General features: G+C 43.6%; 1 protein-coding gene across 2 annotated transcripts in view; it reads left to right on the top strand.

Moving 5' to 3' along the window:
- The first annotated feature begins 712 nt into the window (after nt 1-712).
- The window catches only part of LOC102931446 (protein mono-ADP-ribosyltransferase PARP14), a 34475-nt gene continuing 15339 nt past the window's right edge, over nt 713-19848 (top strand). Inside the window, exons 1-11 of one of the 2 annotated variants that reach the window (XM_027819468.3) lie at nt 713-1053; nt 4890-5029; nt 5130-5163; nt 7917-8165; nt 8976-9212; nt 10465-12746; nt 15136-15372; nt 15647-15868; nt 17292-17355; nt 18169-18318; nt 19525-19587. In XM_027819468.3, the coding sequence (XP_027675269.2) occupies nt 867-1053; nt 4890-5029; nt 5130-5163; nt 7917-8165; nt 8976-9212; nt 10465-12746; nt 15136-15372; nt 15647-15868; nt 17292-17355; nt 18169-18318; nt 19525-19587 (3865 nt within the window). In that variant the 5' untranslated portion in view covers nt 713-866. Of the gene's footprint in view, nt 1054-4889; nt 5030-5129; nt 5164-7907; nt 8166-8975; nt 9213-10464; nt 12747-15135; nt 15373-15646; nt 15869-17291; nt 17356-18168; nt 18319-19524; nt 19588-19848 lie in introns of both variants that reach the window. The other variant, XM_037912769.2, reaches the window with a different exon arrangement.

Here is a 19848-nt window from a genome sequence, read left to right as displayed (position 1 = left end):
GGGAAGTATTGCCTCATAGAGGCGCTCAGCGCGGGTGGTATATATTTGTCCCAGGTCACTGGGTGGGGGCTCGAGCCGGTTTTGCATTGTGTTATTGGAAGGGAACCCCTAGATACTGAACCCGGCCCTTGTTGCTGCCAACTCTGATGGGCAGAAGGGTTACAAATATAAAAGATGGACATAATGATAGATATCACTGCAGACTGTAGAGTAACCAGCTGTGTGCCTTGTATACTCACTCTGCGCGTTGTAGAGCATTCCTCCCTGATTGGGCTATTTTGTGGAAATAAGACTACAAAACCAGCGGCAGGCCGGGCTGCACTGGCAAAGGGTCAGGGCATGGGGGAGACGGCTTTCCCTGTGCACGGTGAGAAGCTGTATTTCTTTGCCACGGTAAAGTTATACACACCAGCACCTCACTCTCTTTTGGCTTCACCATACTCTGCAGGTCATTTCGTTGCTGACACTGCACAATCCAGGCAGACCTTCTCTGCTAAATAACACGTTTTACGAGGACACCTGGCTGTGGGTGTGTGTGGGGGGGGGGGTATGTCTGGTGGTGGGGGGGAAGGGAATGAGGGGTGCAGGGGAAGGGATAAGGCCAGGTGGGGGTCCAGGGAATATGTGTTGCCGGGGCAGGAGCTTTGGGTGGCGCGGGGGAGGGCAGGAGCAGCGGCAGGTTTGGCTTCCCCGGGGCGGGGGCGGCTGCTGTGTCTGCTCGAAGCGGGTCTGGTCACCGGCTCTGCCTTCCGCCCCCCCCAGCCAGAGAGAAAGAGAAGCGGGGAGCGGACGCTCCTGCGGAGAAATGAAAGTGAAACTGGCCCTGCAAGCTGGGAGCCGCCCAGGCCTCACAGCAGGAGCTGGTCATGGCCGGGGAGGCGACGTGCCCCTTCCCGCTGGTGGTGGAGGGGGCTTGGGGGGGCTCGGGGCTCCCCAAGAACCTAAAGAAAAAACTCCTCTGCTACTTCCAGAGCGGGAAGAAATCCGGAGGGGGGGAGTGCGAGATCCAGGAGCGGCCCGGCCAGGTCCTGGTTTGCTTCGCCCAGGAGGCAGGTAAGGCGTCGGGGGGGGGGGGGGGGGGGACCACGGCTCGCTTTGCTTTGTATGTCATGTGGGCACCAAATGTCTGCTCGGAACGTGTGTGTCCGCTCCCTGCAGGAGTCCGGGTGAGTGAGGGGCCCACGGGCCGCAGGACAAGGCTGTGCGGGTGGGTCGGGTCCTCTCCCTCGCCCCAGGGAGTCTCTCTCCAATTTGGCCCCGTCCAGCTTTGATCTGACCGAACTGTGCTCTAGGTGCAGGGGCACCATTTCAGTGGGGGGCAGCTTTCCGCGGGGGTCTCGGGCCCACTTAGGCCCCTGCAAGCTCTTGGAGTTTTGTTTTTGTTTTTGGAAGGATACAATGTAAAAATCTGCCTATTTTTTGAGCATGTGTTGTGCGGATTTCCTGTATTTTTTAATAACAACTTTCCAGTACTGGAAACGTTTCTCGTTCTAGCTCTGTACTTTGTCAGCTTCTCTGGTGAAATTTACCAATGCACAGAAAGCTCCTGTCCTATGTAATGGCCTCATATAACCATCCTGACAATTGTAGTTTATATCTGCCAGCCCCTCATGGACATAATCTCATCAGTTCATGGAGGCCTTGATTCAGGAAAATCTTCAACTTTTAAGCATGTGCTTGAGGCCTGTTTGACTTCATTGGGGTTTAAGAACATGCTTAAGCTCCCATCCGAAATGGGCAAATAATCTCCATGCCTGTACAGTTTCTTTTGAACTGTGAGTCAGGGTATGTCTATACTGCAGTTAAATATGCGTGGCTGGCCTGTGTCAGCTGACTCAGGTTTGTGGGGCTTAGGCTGCAGGGCAAAAAACTGCAGTGTAAAGATCCAGACTCCGGCTCTGGTAACCAGCCTGTCTGTGTCACATTAATCTCCTCTTGCCGTTTCACTGAGAGACGGGAATCTGTGCCACTTAGTCCTCTATGCTGTTCACATCACATCTGGTTGTGTTGGAACTCACAAGCTGGACAGCACTGGGCTTTATCAGTATTTGGATGAAAGACCTCCATCTGGGAAAGCCGTGTGACTTGGGAAGCAGTGTTGGATGTTCTTCCTCGATAAGTGGCATTCAGAGGTTGTTATATGCCGGTATTTCTGCATAGTAGCTAGGGGTCCAGTGCTGTTAGAGATGCTGGGTATGGCCTTGCACTCTGTGTAGTTACATATGCCTGTGCAAAATGGGTGTATAACTTTACCACTTTGTACTGACTTTGCACAGTAGCACGCAGAAAGAAAGTCAGTAGGGAACCAGCCCTGCTGTCCTTCAGATGGGATATAAAAATGAGGTAATGACTTCTTGAGACCATTAAAGATTCCTTGGCATTTTTGCTAGAGTTAGGGGAATGTTGCAGCCTTGTGGTCCCGGGCAAATGCCTCAGTGTAATTGCCTTCTCTTTAACTTAAATTTGCCTTGTTGATTCATTAAATAGGATAGTCTCCTCCTCTGTTCCTAAAGGGATATGATCATCTTGAAATCTAGTGATTTTAAAAAAAACAAACGATAAAACAGGTTACAAGTAGTTTTGGGTATTACAACGTACTTTTGAGTCCCCATGCCAATTTTTGGCTTTTGCAAATTTTTACATTTAAAAAATATTTTCTTCTGTTGCTGAAATACCTACAGGAATCGGGGAAACAGAGAAAATTACTATATACAAGGTGCTGCCAAGTACACAATTTAAGCAAACTTATAAAAAGAGAACTCTTTTTTCTTTTTATAATCCTAAGTGTTGTATCAATAAGTAAAAATAAGTTCAGATGGAGGTATTATTTTGAAGTCAGCAAACTGTTATTTAGTGTTGCTCTGTGCTGTTAAACAGTTCCTGCACGCCACCCAGAAGTGGTTGCATTTCAGGGCTGGGTGAAATGTTTCTTCCATATATACAACAGTTTACCAAGGGCTAGATGGAGCCTTTGCTCCTGCCCTGAGTAAGGGGCAGTGTGCAAGTGCTTTGCCCCAGAAGGAACCTTGGGAAGGAATTGTGACTTGGTGAATGGAGTAATTAAATTATTGCAGCCTTTTACAGGGTGCAGGTTACTTCCTGCTTGTGTCAGCCCAGCTCTGTTGGTCATTATATTAGGGGGTGGGGCCTTGGAGCTGGTTCAGTCCTCACCCCCTGCCTTTCTCTGCCATTCCCTATGCACATGCTCCTGTTTGAGGGCTGGGGCAGGGAGTATTGGTCCCACAGAGCCAGCTCTCACAGCATCGATCTCACGATGATCCGGCCAGGCTGCACAGAGGTGTGGAAATAAACCTTACTCCCCTGCGTGGCCACGTTAGGGGCACTGACAGCCTGCCCCAAGTTCTGTAAAGCACTGGGGGTGAAAGTGCTATATTTATGTAATATCTTATTATTTATTACAAGTTTCTTCTCTTTAGAACATATTCCTGTAAACGATTGACTCATAGCTCCTGAATGGAAAACTGGGTGTCATCTATATGTCCATGTTCCCCATCCCACACACGTTAGATTCAGTAGATCTCAGACCTCCCGATACAAGTAATTCCTTTTTTCTTTTTGTAATTTTTAAGTTGATTAAGGCCGTTCATTTGTCCCTACCACAAATCTGCCAAATATGTATCTTTGACTCTGAGCAAGCCTTAAAAACAAAAACCAACAAAAAAACAAAATATCCACTAGATGGAGCCACTGGTTCAAAAACGGTGTACAAGAAAGTAAACATATTCAGGTTTCATGGTGCAATCAGTATCTGGTATCGAGGATAGATTAATCCTCTGGTGTGTCTGGATTGACATCGTGACATTTATGTTGGTATGCACAATGGAAAGTCTCTGTGACAGGTTCCCCGTCATAATACCCTAATCCTGCAAACATTTATACTCATGCTAACTTTCTGCACACAAGTAGTCAGGGGCGCTGGAACAATTTGTGTAGTGGGGGTGCTGAGAGCCATTGAACCAAACTGTAAACCCTGTATTTGATGGAAACCACTTCAGACGAGCACCCCCAGCACCTCTAGTTCCAGCACCTATGCAAGTAATCCCATTAGTATTAGGGTAGTGCCCTGACACACCAGTGAGATTGAGGCCCTATTGTGTTGGGTTCTCTGCAGATATGTGATAAGAGACAGTCGCTACACTGAAGAGCTTAAAGTTTTAGGCCCCATTCCTGCAAACATTTAGGCACTCGCTTAATGAGGTAGCCAATAGGACTACTCACATACATCTAGTTGAGAACTTAGATAAGTGTTTGCGTAACTGGGGCCTATGATCAATGTTCTTTAGTGCAGGGACTGTCTCTTGCTATGTGTTTTTACAGCACCCAGTGCATTAGGACCCCCATCTAACTGGTTTTGCTGAGCACTACCAAATACAAAGAGTGACGAGGGTAATATACCTAATAAATAATAATGTGTTTATATATTTTTGCTCTTCTCATGACTCTTCTACAAATGAACAAAGCTAGTATTTATGTAAAGCTAATATTTTATGTAACTCTGTATGCTGCCCCACCTCTGACTTTCTACAGCTCTTAAGATCAAGGGATGCTGATCAAAATTGCAGAACTGGAAAGGTAAATTTACCAGAGAAAGATTTTGTGAGATTGAGAGAGCCTTGAAATGAGCTTGTGCTCCCGTTGGGCCAAACAAGGGATGCCATGGTCTGACTGAGCAAATTTCAGTATGTGTTGCATTCGTGCCATGAGTCTAAAAATTATTTTCATGTGATTATTGGACATTGGTTATATTTTACCTTGTTCAATTGGGGAGGAGGATGTCACCTAGTATTAGGATATAAGAGTGCCACATAGACCTACATACAGACCATCCTTTCTACCAAGGTTATAAGTTTTCTTTGTTTATATTTTAGTGAGGCAACGAGTTCTTGAGAAAAGGACCCATGAGCTCGATTTGCCAGAGACAGGAGGATTAAAGCTCGTTGTCACATGGCCTGAAACAACAGGTGCAACCGAAGAGGCCGTGTTTCAGGAAGAGTTGGATCCCAAACAGGTAAATAAATACAAACCGAACCCGCAGCATCCAGAGCTTTGAAGCAATAGCAGGAGCATCAGGTCATTCGTTAATATTTCTACTGTCGTTTTCTTTTTAGACTTTAAAGACAGCAGGCAAAGCCCAGGAGCAAGGTAAAGTGTTCTTCATCATATAGCACATAGAAGAACAGTGTGGTTCTTCATCGAATGAAAATGTTGGTGCTAGAAGTAAAACTTCTCTTTCACCACTGAGCTGTACTTCTCTAGGGCGTTGTTCAGAACGATGTCTCTCTGGGTTTGGCTTCAAAAGCTGGTCAGAAAGATAGGCAGCTGAGAAACAGGAATATCTGGGACATGATCAGCAAGTGCCTATTCCACAATTCTGCTGAAAGTGCTCAAACTCTGAGACTTTTATGACACTTTTCTCCTCCCTGTGCAGAAAAGACAACTTCAGTCAGCTAAATATGCTCTTGAAACTAATAATTTTCCGTTCCTTTTTATGCACCTGTCTCATTCAAGGTTTAAATAGCCATGGTGTGTCCCTTAAATACCTTGGCTGTCACTGAAAATTCTAGGCATGACTACGTAAAACACACCATGTGTCTGGTCAGTGTACCAGATTATCAGGTACATCCAAAACTATCTTTCATATTCCATTGGTTTCAATGGGATGCCAATGGAAGAACAATAGCTGTGGAGGACAGGCACTGAAAGAGTTAAGCATAGGTGAGGGATCTTTGTGTACGTCTAGTTTCAAGATTCTTCTACAGAAATATGATGCTTGCAAGTATTTCCTGGTTCTATGACATAGTTACATTGGTGCCCATGTATTTGGGTCAGGTTGTGCGGTCACACATTGCGATACTAACTTGAAAAGACACAGTGGAAGATCCTGTTGCCGGCAGAATGCAGAACTACAAAGGGATAACTTCAAATGTTGTTATGAAAAATTATACATCTCATTAATATGTTAATGAGCTTACTTAGACCCCCCCTTCCCAGCAGTACTCTGGTAAACTTTCTCATTCAAAGTGTGGTCTAGAGAGTAGTATCTCGGACAGCAAAACTAATCATCACCAGTGAAAAAGTAAAGTTCAGTCTTCAGGTTAAGGAAGTTAGGTTAACCAGGAAATTCTTCTGTTGTTACAATTACTTTTATAGACATTTTTGATTTCTCAAAATTTAATATCAATCCTATTTTAGACATTACAATAAACTATAGCAGTAAATAGCTGTCTCTATCTTAATGTTTATTCAGTGCTTCTTTTCTTAGCTCTTCCCTGCTTCTAACAATGGGTACTTAAATTTAGCATCTGTTATATTAGTTCATGTTAGAGGTGGGCCCCCAAATAACCCCAAATATTAAAAATCTCCAGACTTTGGATCTGCAGCCATGTCTTGTATCTTAAGCCCATCTTCAGTTTATGCTTGTGTGCTTACTCCTGGGGGAATTCTGCACCACTGCGCATGTGCAGAATTTACGTCCTCTGCATATTTCTTTGCTTCCCCACAGAAAAATGACTTTCTGACAGGGAAGCCACAAGAGTGGTCATGTGACCCTTTCCAGCAGTATGTTTCAGATACCCAGGGCAGCCAGCAGAGAGGTAAATCACAGTGGAGCAGGAGGCAGGACTGGGGAAGACCCAGCTGGTGGCTCCTACCCTGCACCAGCCTCAGTTGCTAGTCACAGCTGGACTAGGGAGGACAGGACTTCCTCTTCCCCTGCACGGCATCCCCACCCCCCACACCTCCCCATTGCTCCTCAGCTGCAGCGAGAGGGATCCCTGTACAGGGAGCTGCTCCCCCATCCGCCCAACCGCCATGCATCCAGACCCCCTCGTACCCAGACCCTCCCGCCGAGCCTCACCCCCACCACACTCAGAACCCCCCTGATGAGCTCCATTCCCCCTGCACCTGGACCACCTCGATGAGCCACCCGCATCTGGATCCCTCCCTACCAAGCCCCAACCAGCTGCACCTGAATCCCCACCCCACTGAGCCCCACTCCCCCAGCATCTGGATCCCCCACTGAGCTCCCCAACATCCAGACCCCCCCACCGAGCTCTATTACCCCAACCCAGACACACACGCCCCACTGAGCCACAACCACCTTCACCTGGACCGCTCTGCAGAGTCCCTTTACTGTTGCACCCAGAACCCTCAACAAGCCCCTGTGCATCTGGATCCCCCACTGAGCCCCCCACACCCAGATTGCCCCACACAGAATCCTGTCAGCCCACACCTGGATCCCTTCACATTAAGCCCCTCCACACTTGGATCCCACCTTGCCGAGTCTGCCTGCCCACACAGAGGGGCAGGGTCCTGGGATGTTTCTGGGTCAAGCCTGGTCCTTGCGGTGTGTCAGGGTTGGGTGAAGCCTCACCGCTGAGCCTGTGTCCGGGGGGGTGGGAGGGAAAGCTGCACACTGATCTCCCACCTCTGTGCAGCCAGTGGCCTGTGCTCCCCAATGCCATGCTCCACATTTATTTGACAAAATTTGCAGAATTTTGCAGAATTTTAATATACTGTACACAGACTATTAAAATTTTTGGCACAGAATGCCCTCAGGAGTAGTGTTCTTTTGATGTTTTATCAGATGTGATGGATGAGGCTCTATTCCTCTGGGTGATTTTCCTGTAGATAGGTATGACTACCCTTTGATGTTTTACAGTATACAGTAACTTAAGCGAAGCTTTTGTCCCCATAATCATTTTACTTTTTCCAGAAGAGAAAGCAAGAGTCTTTTTGAGAGAAAGAGACAGGATGAAAGTTTAAAAAAATTACAAACATTAGAAAGTAAAATAATATTGAGTTTGCCCTAATATATTTACCCCATGAAATGTATTGAGTGTGTACAGCTGTGTAACCCAGTGACATCCTTTTATTTGTACTTTTTGTCAAACTAGATGTGCAGGAAGTCTTGCAAAGAAAGGAACGTTCGGCGCAGAATAGTGTACCCCATGTGGAGAATATTCAAGAACACCCCCAAACGACTTCATCTCTACTTGTGCTTGAAAATATAGAAGAGTCTGTCACAGAATGCATGTTAATTATGCTGTTAGAGACTATCAGTGGCTTATCAGGAGACAAGGACTTCAGTATGGAAATTATACCTGAAATAAATGCTGCCGTAGTTACCTTTTTAAAAAGTATAGGTAAGACAGAGTGTACACCGCCAGTAATTTTTATGTGTAGTTTTAAAAGGTAGCGGTCACCTAATGCATTAAGAATTGCCATAAAAGAAATCTGAATAGTAAATTGGGATCTAGATTGACTACAATCACTCATGAAAAAGACCTGGGTACCATTGTGGACAGATCCGAGAAAACATCTGCTCGGTGCACAGCTACTATCAAAAAGGCAACCAGAATGTGAGGCTGTAGAAAAATTTTAAGAGAAAATAATATTGAAAATATTATCATGCCAACTTCATAAATTGATGGTGCAACCACACTTGGAGTGCTGTGTTCCATTCTGGTCATTCCATCTCCGAAAAGATATAACAGAAATAGGAGGGGACGGAGTGCAGAGATGGGTTGAAAATATTAGCAGTATGGAAATGCTTCCCTATGACAAGAGAATAAAAAGATTAGAACTACTTATCTTGCAGAAGAGATTAATAGGAGGAGACATGTCAGATAAATACAATAATGAATAGTATTGAGAAAGTAAATTGGGTGCTCCTATTTTACCTTTATGATAATACAAGAACAAAAGGACAGCCAATGAAATTGAAAGACAATTAATTTAAAACTAATTACTGGATATAATGTATTACAAAATAAATAAATACCTTATTACACAATTGGCCTGTGGAATTCATTGTCAAAAACACAGTGGTATTTACACTAGGAAAATGTATAGAGAGAACCAAACCACACTCAGTACCATTCCAGAAATCATAGCTGAGCCCTAAGAATGCTACAGTAAAAAATGTTTCATGAATGCCTATTTTCTGATTTCAGATACCGTGAAATTTTTGGACATATGTGCCCAAAACAACAGAATGAAAAACTTAAAAATTACTTCCAGGCTTCTTGAATTGACACAAAGCATCAAGGCTGAAAACATACCATCTAATGTTCCTAAAGATTATATAACGATCTACTTTGAAAGTCCAAAGAATGGAGGTGGCCCAGTATTAGATGTTAAATATTTCTGTGAGGAGAAGTCAGCTATCATTACTTTTTGTGATCACAAAGGTACGACCGTCTCACTTTCATGTTCATTTTCTAATTAAAAGAAGTACTGATATTCTTAGAAAATGGTTAACCATCTTGGTGTTGAAAGTAAATGGCTACACTACTAATAAGAGACCCAGGTCAGGTTTGGTGTCATAAAAGCAAAGTGCTTAGGCCCTGTTCCAAGGTGCTGAGTTCTTTCCAGGAGGTGTTGTGCAACCTCTATTCAACATTGGCCTCAATGTGAGTTGCAGGTTCTCAGCATCTCAGAACTTGACCCAATGAAAGTTTATATCTAAATAAGAATTAAGTAGAATCCATGGGTTGGTTCACTAGAAATACCCACATGTATTTGTTGCCTGTTCAGGATTTCAGAACCATTCCATCCTGTGTACAGGAGATCTTTATCTAACCTTTAATATCTCTGTTATGAATGGATTGATGACTCTCTGATGTTGTTTTCTAATATAAACACATCCATGGTTTTTCACCGTAGTTTAATTATATGTGACGATAAGGAAATCAGGTTCTTTAAACCACTTTGAGCTGTGATCTGTTTGGATTTCATAAGCTAAGCAGGGTCAAATTTCTTCTCCATCTGGAAGGGATATTAAGTGGTGGTGATTCAGTCGGTTGCAGTGTTTCTTTTGAATCAGCATGAAACCAATGCCCCATCCTAGTGTTAGGGTCACCTCCAATAAATAACTCCCTGTATTCAGAGTCCCAAGGTTTCCAGAATAATTTTATTTGACTTTTAATTGAAGACCTCTAGTAAGTGACTTATTTTTGTCTAACATGCTAAATGATTGCTTAAGAAGTTTCAGTATGTTAGACTTTGATGCATAACCTGGCTTATGGTAATGACACTTTTTGTAGTATCATCAATCGCATTTTCCTTTGCATTGTCTATATCCCATTTAAAATGGCAGGAAAATGCCCCCAAATTGACGTAACTTTCTGGATGAGCAATGGACCAAGAGTTCTTTTGATAAAGTTTAGAATAAGAAATATTTGCTCCTCCTTTTGATATGGCACCCTTCCCTGCCCCTCTCTCAATAAGGCCTCATTGTAAAGCATAACTGAATTAAATGGTGCCCAGGTGTACTTAATGAAACAAATAGAAAACAGATTCCTCCACCCCTCTGAAAATAGTGTTTTGGAAGCCAAAAAACACAGAAATAGACGCAAAAGACAAATTATTATTCTATTTAATAGTGTTTCAGGCTGACATTTTTAATTTTTATTGAAATTCTTTGTATATTTTAATTTTTAGATCTGAATACTGTCTTGGAAAAGCAGCATTCCCTTGATCAAACACCAATTTCTGTACATCCGTACTACAGTTCTTTGGGTACAGCTCTTTATGGAAAGAAGAGACCACTAATAAAGATGCCAGAACCAATCAGAATCCCAGTGGATCCTTACATCTTGCAGTTTTTACAGAGCCATGATAGATTAATACAAGAAATAAACCAGGAAATGGAAAATTGCCAATGTGAGCTAAAATGGCCCCAAACCAAATGTACACACCCAGAAATTACATTGTGTCCTTCAGCAACTTTGTCTAAACAGAGAAGGTCAATGATTAAATTGATTGGGACTTGGAAAGAGGATGTTTCCACTGAGTTCTCTTGTGTCATGTCAAAGTACAAGGCTATTAAGTGCAAAGTAAATGCAGTGGTTTGGGAAGCCATAAAAAACAGATTGGCGAAGGACGGTGTTTTGACCATACCTGATGTTTCTAAGGAGATGGTTATCATAGCAGGTGACATGTTGGCTGTGGAGGATGTGGAGAAAGAACTGAAAGAACATATGGAAAACGCTGTGAGAGAAACAGAAAGGGAAAAGCAAAATACAGAAATAACTGTGTCAGTTCCCCCAGGAAAGTATGCAATTTTACACAATGCTGGGCTAGAGAAGAATATTTACAAGGAGTACCCATGCTTGAAGATCTCTTATGATGCTGCAAAGAAGTCAGTTGGCCTATGTGGAGTAGCTGCAGAAGTTTATAAAGTCAAAAGTGACATACTGGAAAAGGTGCAGAACATGGCACAGAAGTCAATTACTATTCATCCTCAGATTTTCCAGTTCCTACAGCACATCGATAATGAAACTCTGTCACAGAGCTTATTTGTGACAAATCAAGTCAATGCCTTTTATCAGCTTGAGAATGATACTGTACTGCTGGTAGGAGACTCTCCTAAAGTTCTCTTAGAAGCAGAAGAACGAATGAAGACAGAGTTAGACTATAAATGCATTACTCTGGAAGACCGAGAAGTCATCAAAAAGAGAGAATGGAGGGAACTCACTAGCACCTTGTACAAGACATATAATGCATTCCAGGAAACTCTAATAATGGATGACCTGCTCTCTCTGGAAGGAGATCAGAAAGTAGTTATTGCTGGTTATTCTAAAGCTGTAGCAGAAGCTTATCGAAAGCTTTCTGTGTTTGTAGATAGAAACACACAGGTGCAAAAATTAATCCCAGTTCAGTCTGTGGCAGTTGTACAGTTCATAGAGAAGGAAAAATCCCACATTTGTCATGAATTGAGAAAGAAAGATGTGACGATTAATTTTGGCACACGGACTTCACATAAAAGTATTTCCCTGAGTGGACCAAAGGTAGAAGTATTGAAGGGCATCCGCCTGATTGAACAAATTCTGTCTTCGCTATATTCTACAAATGTGTTAATTGATAAACCGGGAGCCAAAGCATTTTTCAGAGACAAAGAACGCTTGTATGTTAGTGAGGCAAAGCATCAATTTAACTGTCTGATCAGGCTGCAAGAAGATGGAGAAGAACAAAGAGAGGATGGTAATGATACGACAAAACAGCTCCGCTGTAAAATGATCCTGCAAGATGGAGTTGTAGTAGCAGTTTATAAAGGGAATTTGTGCAGTCATCCAACTGACGTTGTGGTGAATGCATCAAATGAGGACTTAAAGCATATTGGTGGCCTTGCTGAGGCCCTTTTAAAAGCTGCAGGGCCAGAACTACAAACAGAATGTGACCGTATTGTGCGGAAACGAGGCCCTTTGCAGCCTGGCCGTGCTGTTATTACAGATCCTGGGAACCTCCCATGTAAACAAGTAATTCATGCTGTTGGGCCCAGGTGGAGGGATCACGAGGCAGAAAAGTGCGTGCGCCTGTTAAAAAGAGCAGTGAAGGAAAGCCTACGCCTGGCTGAAACGTACAATCATCATTCCATAGCCATCCCGGCTATCAGCTCTGGGATATTTGGATTCCCGTTAAAACTGTGTGCACATTCAATTGCAACATCTATCAAGGAAACCTTGGAAGATTCTCCGGGGGAAAGCTGCCTGAAGGAGATTCATCTTGTGGACTTTACAGAAAAAACAGTTCAGGTTCTCACTGATGCCTTGAAAGAAGTGTTTACAGAGAAATCACCCCAACACAGTTTATTGCCTCAGTCCAAAACAGGCCACCAGCCCAGAGAAAGTAGAGGTGCTCAGAACAGAAAGGGTCTCCAGGTGGTAACAACGGATGAAGGTCTGAGTGTCATACTGGAGAAGAGAGACATTCAGGACGCCACAGTAGGTGTTTTAATTGTCAGATATAACCCAGTTTCATGTAAAGCTTTTTCTCAAAGTTAAACGGGAAATGAGAAGATACTAGGTTAACTTCATTTCTAAAATGAGTATTCTGTAATGAAACACACAGTGTGTGTTAATTAAATCAATAAATGGGAGAGGGACCCAAGCCACAAAGTTTACATCTAGGTCTGAATTTCAAACATTCAGAAGTTCCAGGGTTTTTGGCTCTGTGGTTTTGGTTCAGCTTACTATAAAGATAACGACCATTTGCAAACTGCCCCCTGTTTGGGGGTTCCAAACCCCAGTTTTCCTCCAACTACCACAAAGCCAGGATGTTTCAATCTTAGTTGAGTGTGATGTTGGGTCCACCTCTAGAGTCAACATACAAAATAATTGGCTTTTTCAACACACTGTATTGAAGTTAGAAGGGTTAACACTTATTCATAGTCCTCCAAGCTGATAGAAGGGAATCCAGGCCATGAGGTGCCATTTTCTCTGGTCTTGCTACTGTACAAGGGGTGTCCTGTGAGTTTCCTTCCCTTCTACCTCCACTGGGGAAGGCCATGGTGCTGAGTCTGAGTTGTACAGCTTGCAGGAGTCTTGAAAGAGGAAGACCAGAAGCGGCTGCTTAATTTGCTTTTGCTGAGGGCTGGATCAGTAGGCTGGAAACCTGAACCAATTGCACGTTGGTTTTCACACTCTCTGTTTATCCAGAGTTCAGCTGATGCATTTCAGACTGGCTTATCTGGAGTGTCTTTGTGTAGTCCCTTAGTGTTTGTTTGTTTTTTTTTTTTATATTAGTGGGTCCAAGTGCATCTCAGTAGTCTATATCTTAACAGCCCGATTTTTCTTTTTAATTAAAAACTTCCCCTCTCTGACTCACCACAGCCAGTTGTGGTGCTCCTTCATAAAGTGTGATCTTATTGCACTGGCTATTGGCTGCTCTCTTTGAAAGCTTTATATTTGTAAGTTCTATGGCAGTAACAGCCCTATCTAACCCAATAACCCATTAAAAATACCCCCGTATTCAATGTTAAAGGGGAACTACAAAACCAAAAATTGTGGGTTTTGCTCTTTACTGTGTCTTTATGATGCAAACAGACTGCCTCGGTTTCTACCACCCCAGTTTTATATCTGGGATATTGCTTTTCTGAGAAGTAGCATCCTGTCCCATCTCAGTTGTGGGGAGGGAGAAGAGCCCCTAGGTTACAGCTGTATGTGACATCAGAGACATAACTCATGGGTAAGGCTATGATTTGGCCACAGAGGTCATGGAAGTCATGGAATCCGTGACTTCTGCAGACCGCCGGGACTTCAGCCCGCAGCAGCTGCGAGCTGCAGGGTACCTCCACCTCCTGTGGTGGCTGGGAGCTGTGGGGTACGCCTGCCACCGCAGGTGGGGGGGTCCCCCACAGGTCCCCAGTCCCTGCGGGTGCGGGGAATCCCTCGAAGCTCCCCAGCCTCCGTGGGGGGGGGGGGAGGGAAAATCCCCTGCAGCTCCCCAGCCTCCGCGGGGGGGATCCACCAGAGCTCCCCAGTCCCCGCAGGTAGCAGGGGACCCCCGCAGCTCCGCAGCTGCCGCTGCTGGGGGAATCTCCCAGAGCTCCCCAGTCGCCACGGGCGGGGGAAGGTCCCCCGTAGCTCCTCAACTACCGTGGGTGGGTCCCCGCTGGTGCAGGGGACCCCTGGAGCTTCCCAGCCACCGCAGATGCGGTAGCTCCTCTGCCTGGAGGGGGGAATCCCCCAGAGCTCCCCAGTCCCCAGGCAGGGGGATCCCCCGCAGCTCCCCAGCCGCCACAGGCAGGGGTCCCTCCCACCTCCCAGCCACGGGGCAGGGGCCTCAGCTTCCAGCCACAGCAGGGGAGGGTGCTGGACTTTCCTCCCTCTCCATTTTGTCATGGACATTTGTAGTAAAAGTCAGGGACAGGTCACGGCTTGCGTGAATTTTTGTTTATTGCCCGTGACCTCTGCATGACTTTTACTAAAAATGTCCATGACAAAATTGTAGCCTTACTCATGGGTGTTTAGTTACTCAAGGCCATAAGTGTTTTGGCTTAAATTTGCTTCAGTTTCGTTTTGGTGCAGCTGTTTCTTCTGTTGGTGCTGCTGGGAAACTGCCATGGGAAGGAGAAGCTGCACAGCAGAAATTCTTCCCAGAGGAATTTAGAAAATGCTGCAGGGAATGTCAAGCAGCAAAATGCAGGATTCCTGTACTCCCATGATGGATTGACACCTCTATATACCTAGTATGCAGAGCTCTTGCTGAGAACCTCATGTCTGTGTCAACACATTACCTCTTGCAGCGTGTTACTTACACAGGCTATTGGTGCTGGTAAACACTTCTATTTAAGATCCTATTTGAAATATTTTTGTTTTGTTTTTCTTTCAGACGGATGTGATCGTAAGCAGCGTTGGCATGGATCTGCGGCTTGGTGTAGGTCCACTTTCTCAAAGTTTGCTGCAGAAGGCTGGACCAACACTCCAGCTTGAGTTCAATGAAGAAAGCCAAAGACAAGTACCTACTCAAGGGTCTGTGTTCCAAACAAGTGGATGTAATCTGGCCTGCAGCTTTCTGTTCCATGCCATTGTTCCTGTATGGGATCAAGGAAGAGGCGCTGCCATGACGGTAACAGTCTTTATACATTTTCTTCAGAGCATTTGTTTGAAGTTGCTCCTCATTTAACATGAAAATGGATTTAATATGGATCCTGTATTGAAGTTACATAGTAGTGAGCAGGGAGTATCAGCTCCATTTATTTCAGTTTGAATGACCTCAAGATGTGTGATGCGTGTTTAATAATGAGGGGTGGGTTTTTTAGGACCAACAGACACTGTTTGAGATTAAAGAATGAAGACGGTGTTGACAAAAACAAATGCTGCTGTTTTTTTTTTTTATACAGACCCTAAAAGACATAGTCAAAAAATGTCTGAAGAAAACCGAAGAGCTGTCTCTACAGTCAATCACGTTCCCAGCAATTGGGACTGGTGGGTTTAGGTTTCCTAAACCCGTTGTTGCTAAATTAATGTTTGATGAAGTGTTCAAATTCAGTAGTAACCACAATTTGAAGTCTCTTCAGGAAGTTCATTTTCTGTTGCATCCAAGAGATACAGATAATATTCAGGTAATTTCTTTCATGTTAATGTTTTTCGTATTACACACTGTTTTAGTTATTCATTATAAATATGATTTAGTTATCATCATGTTTTTAAAGGCCCAATTTATTATATTCATTATAAATTTAGTGATGGGTTAAAACTGATGTCTCAGTGGGCCTGATCCTGTGACCCTTACATGGGACATCCATGTTCATGAGAGAGGTGCCCTTGATCTCAATATATTGGATTCTGAAATCGTTACTCGGGCAAACTCCTGTTTAGTTCAATGGGAGTTTGCCCTAGTGAAGACTTAGTGAAAAGTGAGTGAGGACCTCAGGATTTGGCCCACTAAGTGAGGATTACAGGATTGGGCTCTGAAAGATCAGCTGCTTCCTCATAGAAATCTGAAAACATGCTGTGTGGAATCATGGTGCCACTGAAGTCAAAGGAGGTTTACCCATTTACTTCATTGGGACCAGCATTTCACTCTCTTGAGAAACACTCGTCTTCTGTTTTTGTTGGTTGTTTTCCTTAGCTCATTATTAATAGAGAGATTTGCATGATGACAGATTACTTGTTTAATCAGATCCTTCTGCTTATTCCTCAGATAGTCATTATCTTCTGCATGTGACTGTATAATTGTTTCCATAGAAATCACTTGTGATGTCACAAACAGATGATTTTTGACTTAAAGTGTGGAAAACCTCCATAAGCAGATGACCCGTAAACCAAATAAATAAATAAATAAAATAGAATCCTGTTTTCTTTCATATGTAGCCAGTAATAAAACTCTGAGGAAGAGGAATTCAGAAAACCTGTATGTGTGTATCTTTATTCTGTGTACGCATGAATATAATGTGCATATATTCAATATTGTTTCCGAACTGAGGTCCTGATTTTCAGACCTCATTCCCCACTCATGCTTTTTAAGCACCAGTGCGTCTGCATACAAGTGACAGGTGCTGCACTAGATGGCATTAGACAGTGCCAAAAATCAGCTAACCAATTCAGAACAAAGTAGCTGCTTAGCAGTGTAAAGTTTCAGTAGGCTCAGGATTTTAAGGTTCAGTCTACATTAGGCTCCCAAAATGTTTCTCACCTTTGCTATTACTGGCTCAGCTCCATGACTGGTAGAAATGTTGTATTAATGTAGACGAGATTCCCAGGGTTGTAGGCATTTTAAATGCTGTATTTTCTAACCCTGCTCAGAGTAGTTTTACAGTAGTAAAAATACCTGCAGCTACCAGCACCTTGTTTCCACAAAAGTTCCCGTTACTCCCACCACTGACACCTAGACTCTGCTGTAAGGTGGACATTATGTGCATGAGATATCTCCAATTCAGATACATAGCTGTTAATTTTACTTGTGAGACTAGCCAGGTTTGAATCTGTCTCTGTTGGGCAAATCTCTGAAACCTTGTCTGCAGTACCTTTTGATTCTATTTCTAGGCATTTACAGATGAACTAGAATCTAGGACCAATGGGAATCTCCAGGCTGTATCATCGAGTCCAAGTAAGGTTGTTTATTTGGATTGGGTTTTATAAATACACAGTTGGCAGGAGAACGTCACAAGGACGTAAAATAGTCTAATGAACTGACATTCCTAAACCTGGGAGGTGAAAAACTCAGGGGAGAAAATCTTTTGTTATGGTGACATTCTTGCTCTTCAGGGATGCTGCGAGGCTTACTACATGGAGGAGAATCCACTGGTACTATACTGATAGATTGCAGTGGTTGCTGGGATTGTAAAGATGCAATCGCCATGCCAAGCGAACCACAGATAACATGCTACAAGAGCAACCACTAGAATGGGTGGGCTCCCAACAGCATCATTTCCCTTCTTCGTGCCCTTTTAGGCCATCTGTGAAGACTACCCCCTTCCCTCTGTAACTTGAATGGTCCTCACGAAGGTATCCAGCAGATGTAGTTCCTTTCCATTTATTAATTTGCAGGAGAGAAATGCTGACAGCACAGTATGTGAGTGAACAGCACGCAACACCAGAGATTTGTTCAGGAGAATGTAGAACCTATTCCCTCTTCCGTTGAAGTTCATAGCAAAATCGCATCAACGTGAATGGGAGTAGCAATGGGTCCACAGTATTTAAACTGAAAGAGTTCTATGTCTCCTGGGTCCTATGGACTGAATAATGGAAAGCAGAAATAAAAAATCTGGGTTAGAGAATATTGGAGTCAAAGAGGATACTTTATGTCTGGAGATCCCAATCTGTGAACTCTGTACTGAATGTACAAAGCATACATAACCTCAAGGTAATAGCACTTTTACTAGGACAGACCACTCTTAATGTATTTTTATTTTCCTTGCAGTTTCCTCTGGGCGTGTTACAACCCCAGTATTGGGAGTTCATGAAATGCAGCTTGGTTCCATTACATTCCAGGTAGCAACGGGCGATATCACCAAGGAAAATACAGATGTGATTGTAAACATATCAAATTCATCATTTAATGCCAAATCAGGTACTTATTGAATATCTATTAATTTAATGATAAATTCACTGCCACTTATTGGAAATGGAGGGAGCATTTTTTTTCACGCTGGAAAAGTGGGATGGCAAATGTCTGTGCTTTGTGTTAGTTTGTTACATTAAAGGCCATCGGTCTTGTCCTTTCATTTCTGGGCTGTGGTTCTCCAACGTTAGTGCTATTTCCAGTGGGAATTTTCCATTGTGAAACGTATCACTTAGACCAGTAGAACCCAGCTTTGCAGCATTTGCAATTCTATTAGACGAAGAGGCTCTCAGAGAGCTAATAAATAATGGCTGAGTGCTCTCCTGACATTGCGTTGGGATGTTTCAAGATAGAAGCACAATGCCAAGACATAGCAATACAACCTCATGACACAAAATAATATCAGGGTACCCAGGCATAAGTCAGAGCCGCCTGAAGAGACAATCCCCTTGTTCTCCCACTCTCTAGCCTATGCTGTAATGTTGATCCCCCCCCCCCCCCCCCCCCAAAAAAAAAAAAATTCTAAATATATTGGTAGGTGCCTATTCTGCTTCCTGGGGGCCTGGCCCATTAGCTAATATATGCAATATGAGGTCATGTAAAGGACTGCCCATAAGTAAATTAACATTCACCATGCCCTGCCAACCCTCAGTCCACCCCGCTCCTCAGGAGCCCAAGAAATAAGATGGGCCTTGCCCCTTGCCTAGAAGGTTAACAAACTTAGTCTCTGGCATTCTGTGGAGGTGAGTCAGTTCCAAAGTTGAGGACCCCACACAGAAAACACCCTGCCAGCAGCCCTCATTTGTGTCAAGGGGGCTTCAGCTTGAACATCTCTGCTGATCCCAGCAGTAGCAGCATGACACAGAGAAAGAGGCAATCTGTCAGGTAACATAGCATGGTGACTGGCGTACTGTCAACCAAGAGAGCTATGAAATAACGTTAATTTGTAAATGGAGTATATTCTTTGCAGGCAATATGAGATGTTATGCAGATTACTGAATACAGTGGGGATTGGTGGGGCTCAGCATCTTGTCAGATCTGTCCCCATGGGAGTTTTGGCTATTCAAGGAATACAGAATATGGCTGTTAGTGCATGAAAATGTAGCATGTGGCAGGGCAAAGTTTATGAGAGTTTTCATACAGGTGTGAGGTGATTTTTGGGTAACAACAGTTAAACTGACTGAGCAAACTGACATATTTTCTCATTTATTTAAGGTGTCTTCAAAGCAGTGATGGAAGCTGCCGGACCCCAGGTTGAACTAGAATGTGCTATGCTTGGTATGATGCAACATATATTCCATTTGATTCCATTATTAGTATAGGTTTCAGAGTAACAGCCGTGTTAGTCTGTATTCGCAAAAAGAAAAGGAGTACTTTTGGCACCTTAGAGACTAACCAATTTAGAAGTGACCTGTAGCTCACGAAAGCGTATGCTCAAATAAATTATTAGTATACCTGCTCTTTCCAAAATTTAAATGGCTGCTTATGCTTAGTCATGATGTTACAATCCCCCAGTTGGACCATATAATTATAATAGGA

This window comes from Chelonia mydas, chromosome 11, assembly GCF_015237465.2.
Source record: "Chelonia mydas isolate rCheMyd1 chromosome 11, rCheMyd1.pri.v2, whole genome shotgun sequence".
In the NCBI taxonomy this organism is placed as follows: domain Eukaryota; kingdom Metazoa; phylum Chordata; order Testudines; family Cheloniidae; genus Chelonia; species Chelonia mydas.
Note: the sequence above shows the minus strand (reverse complement) of the source record. Positions and strands in the feature narration are given on the sequence as shown.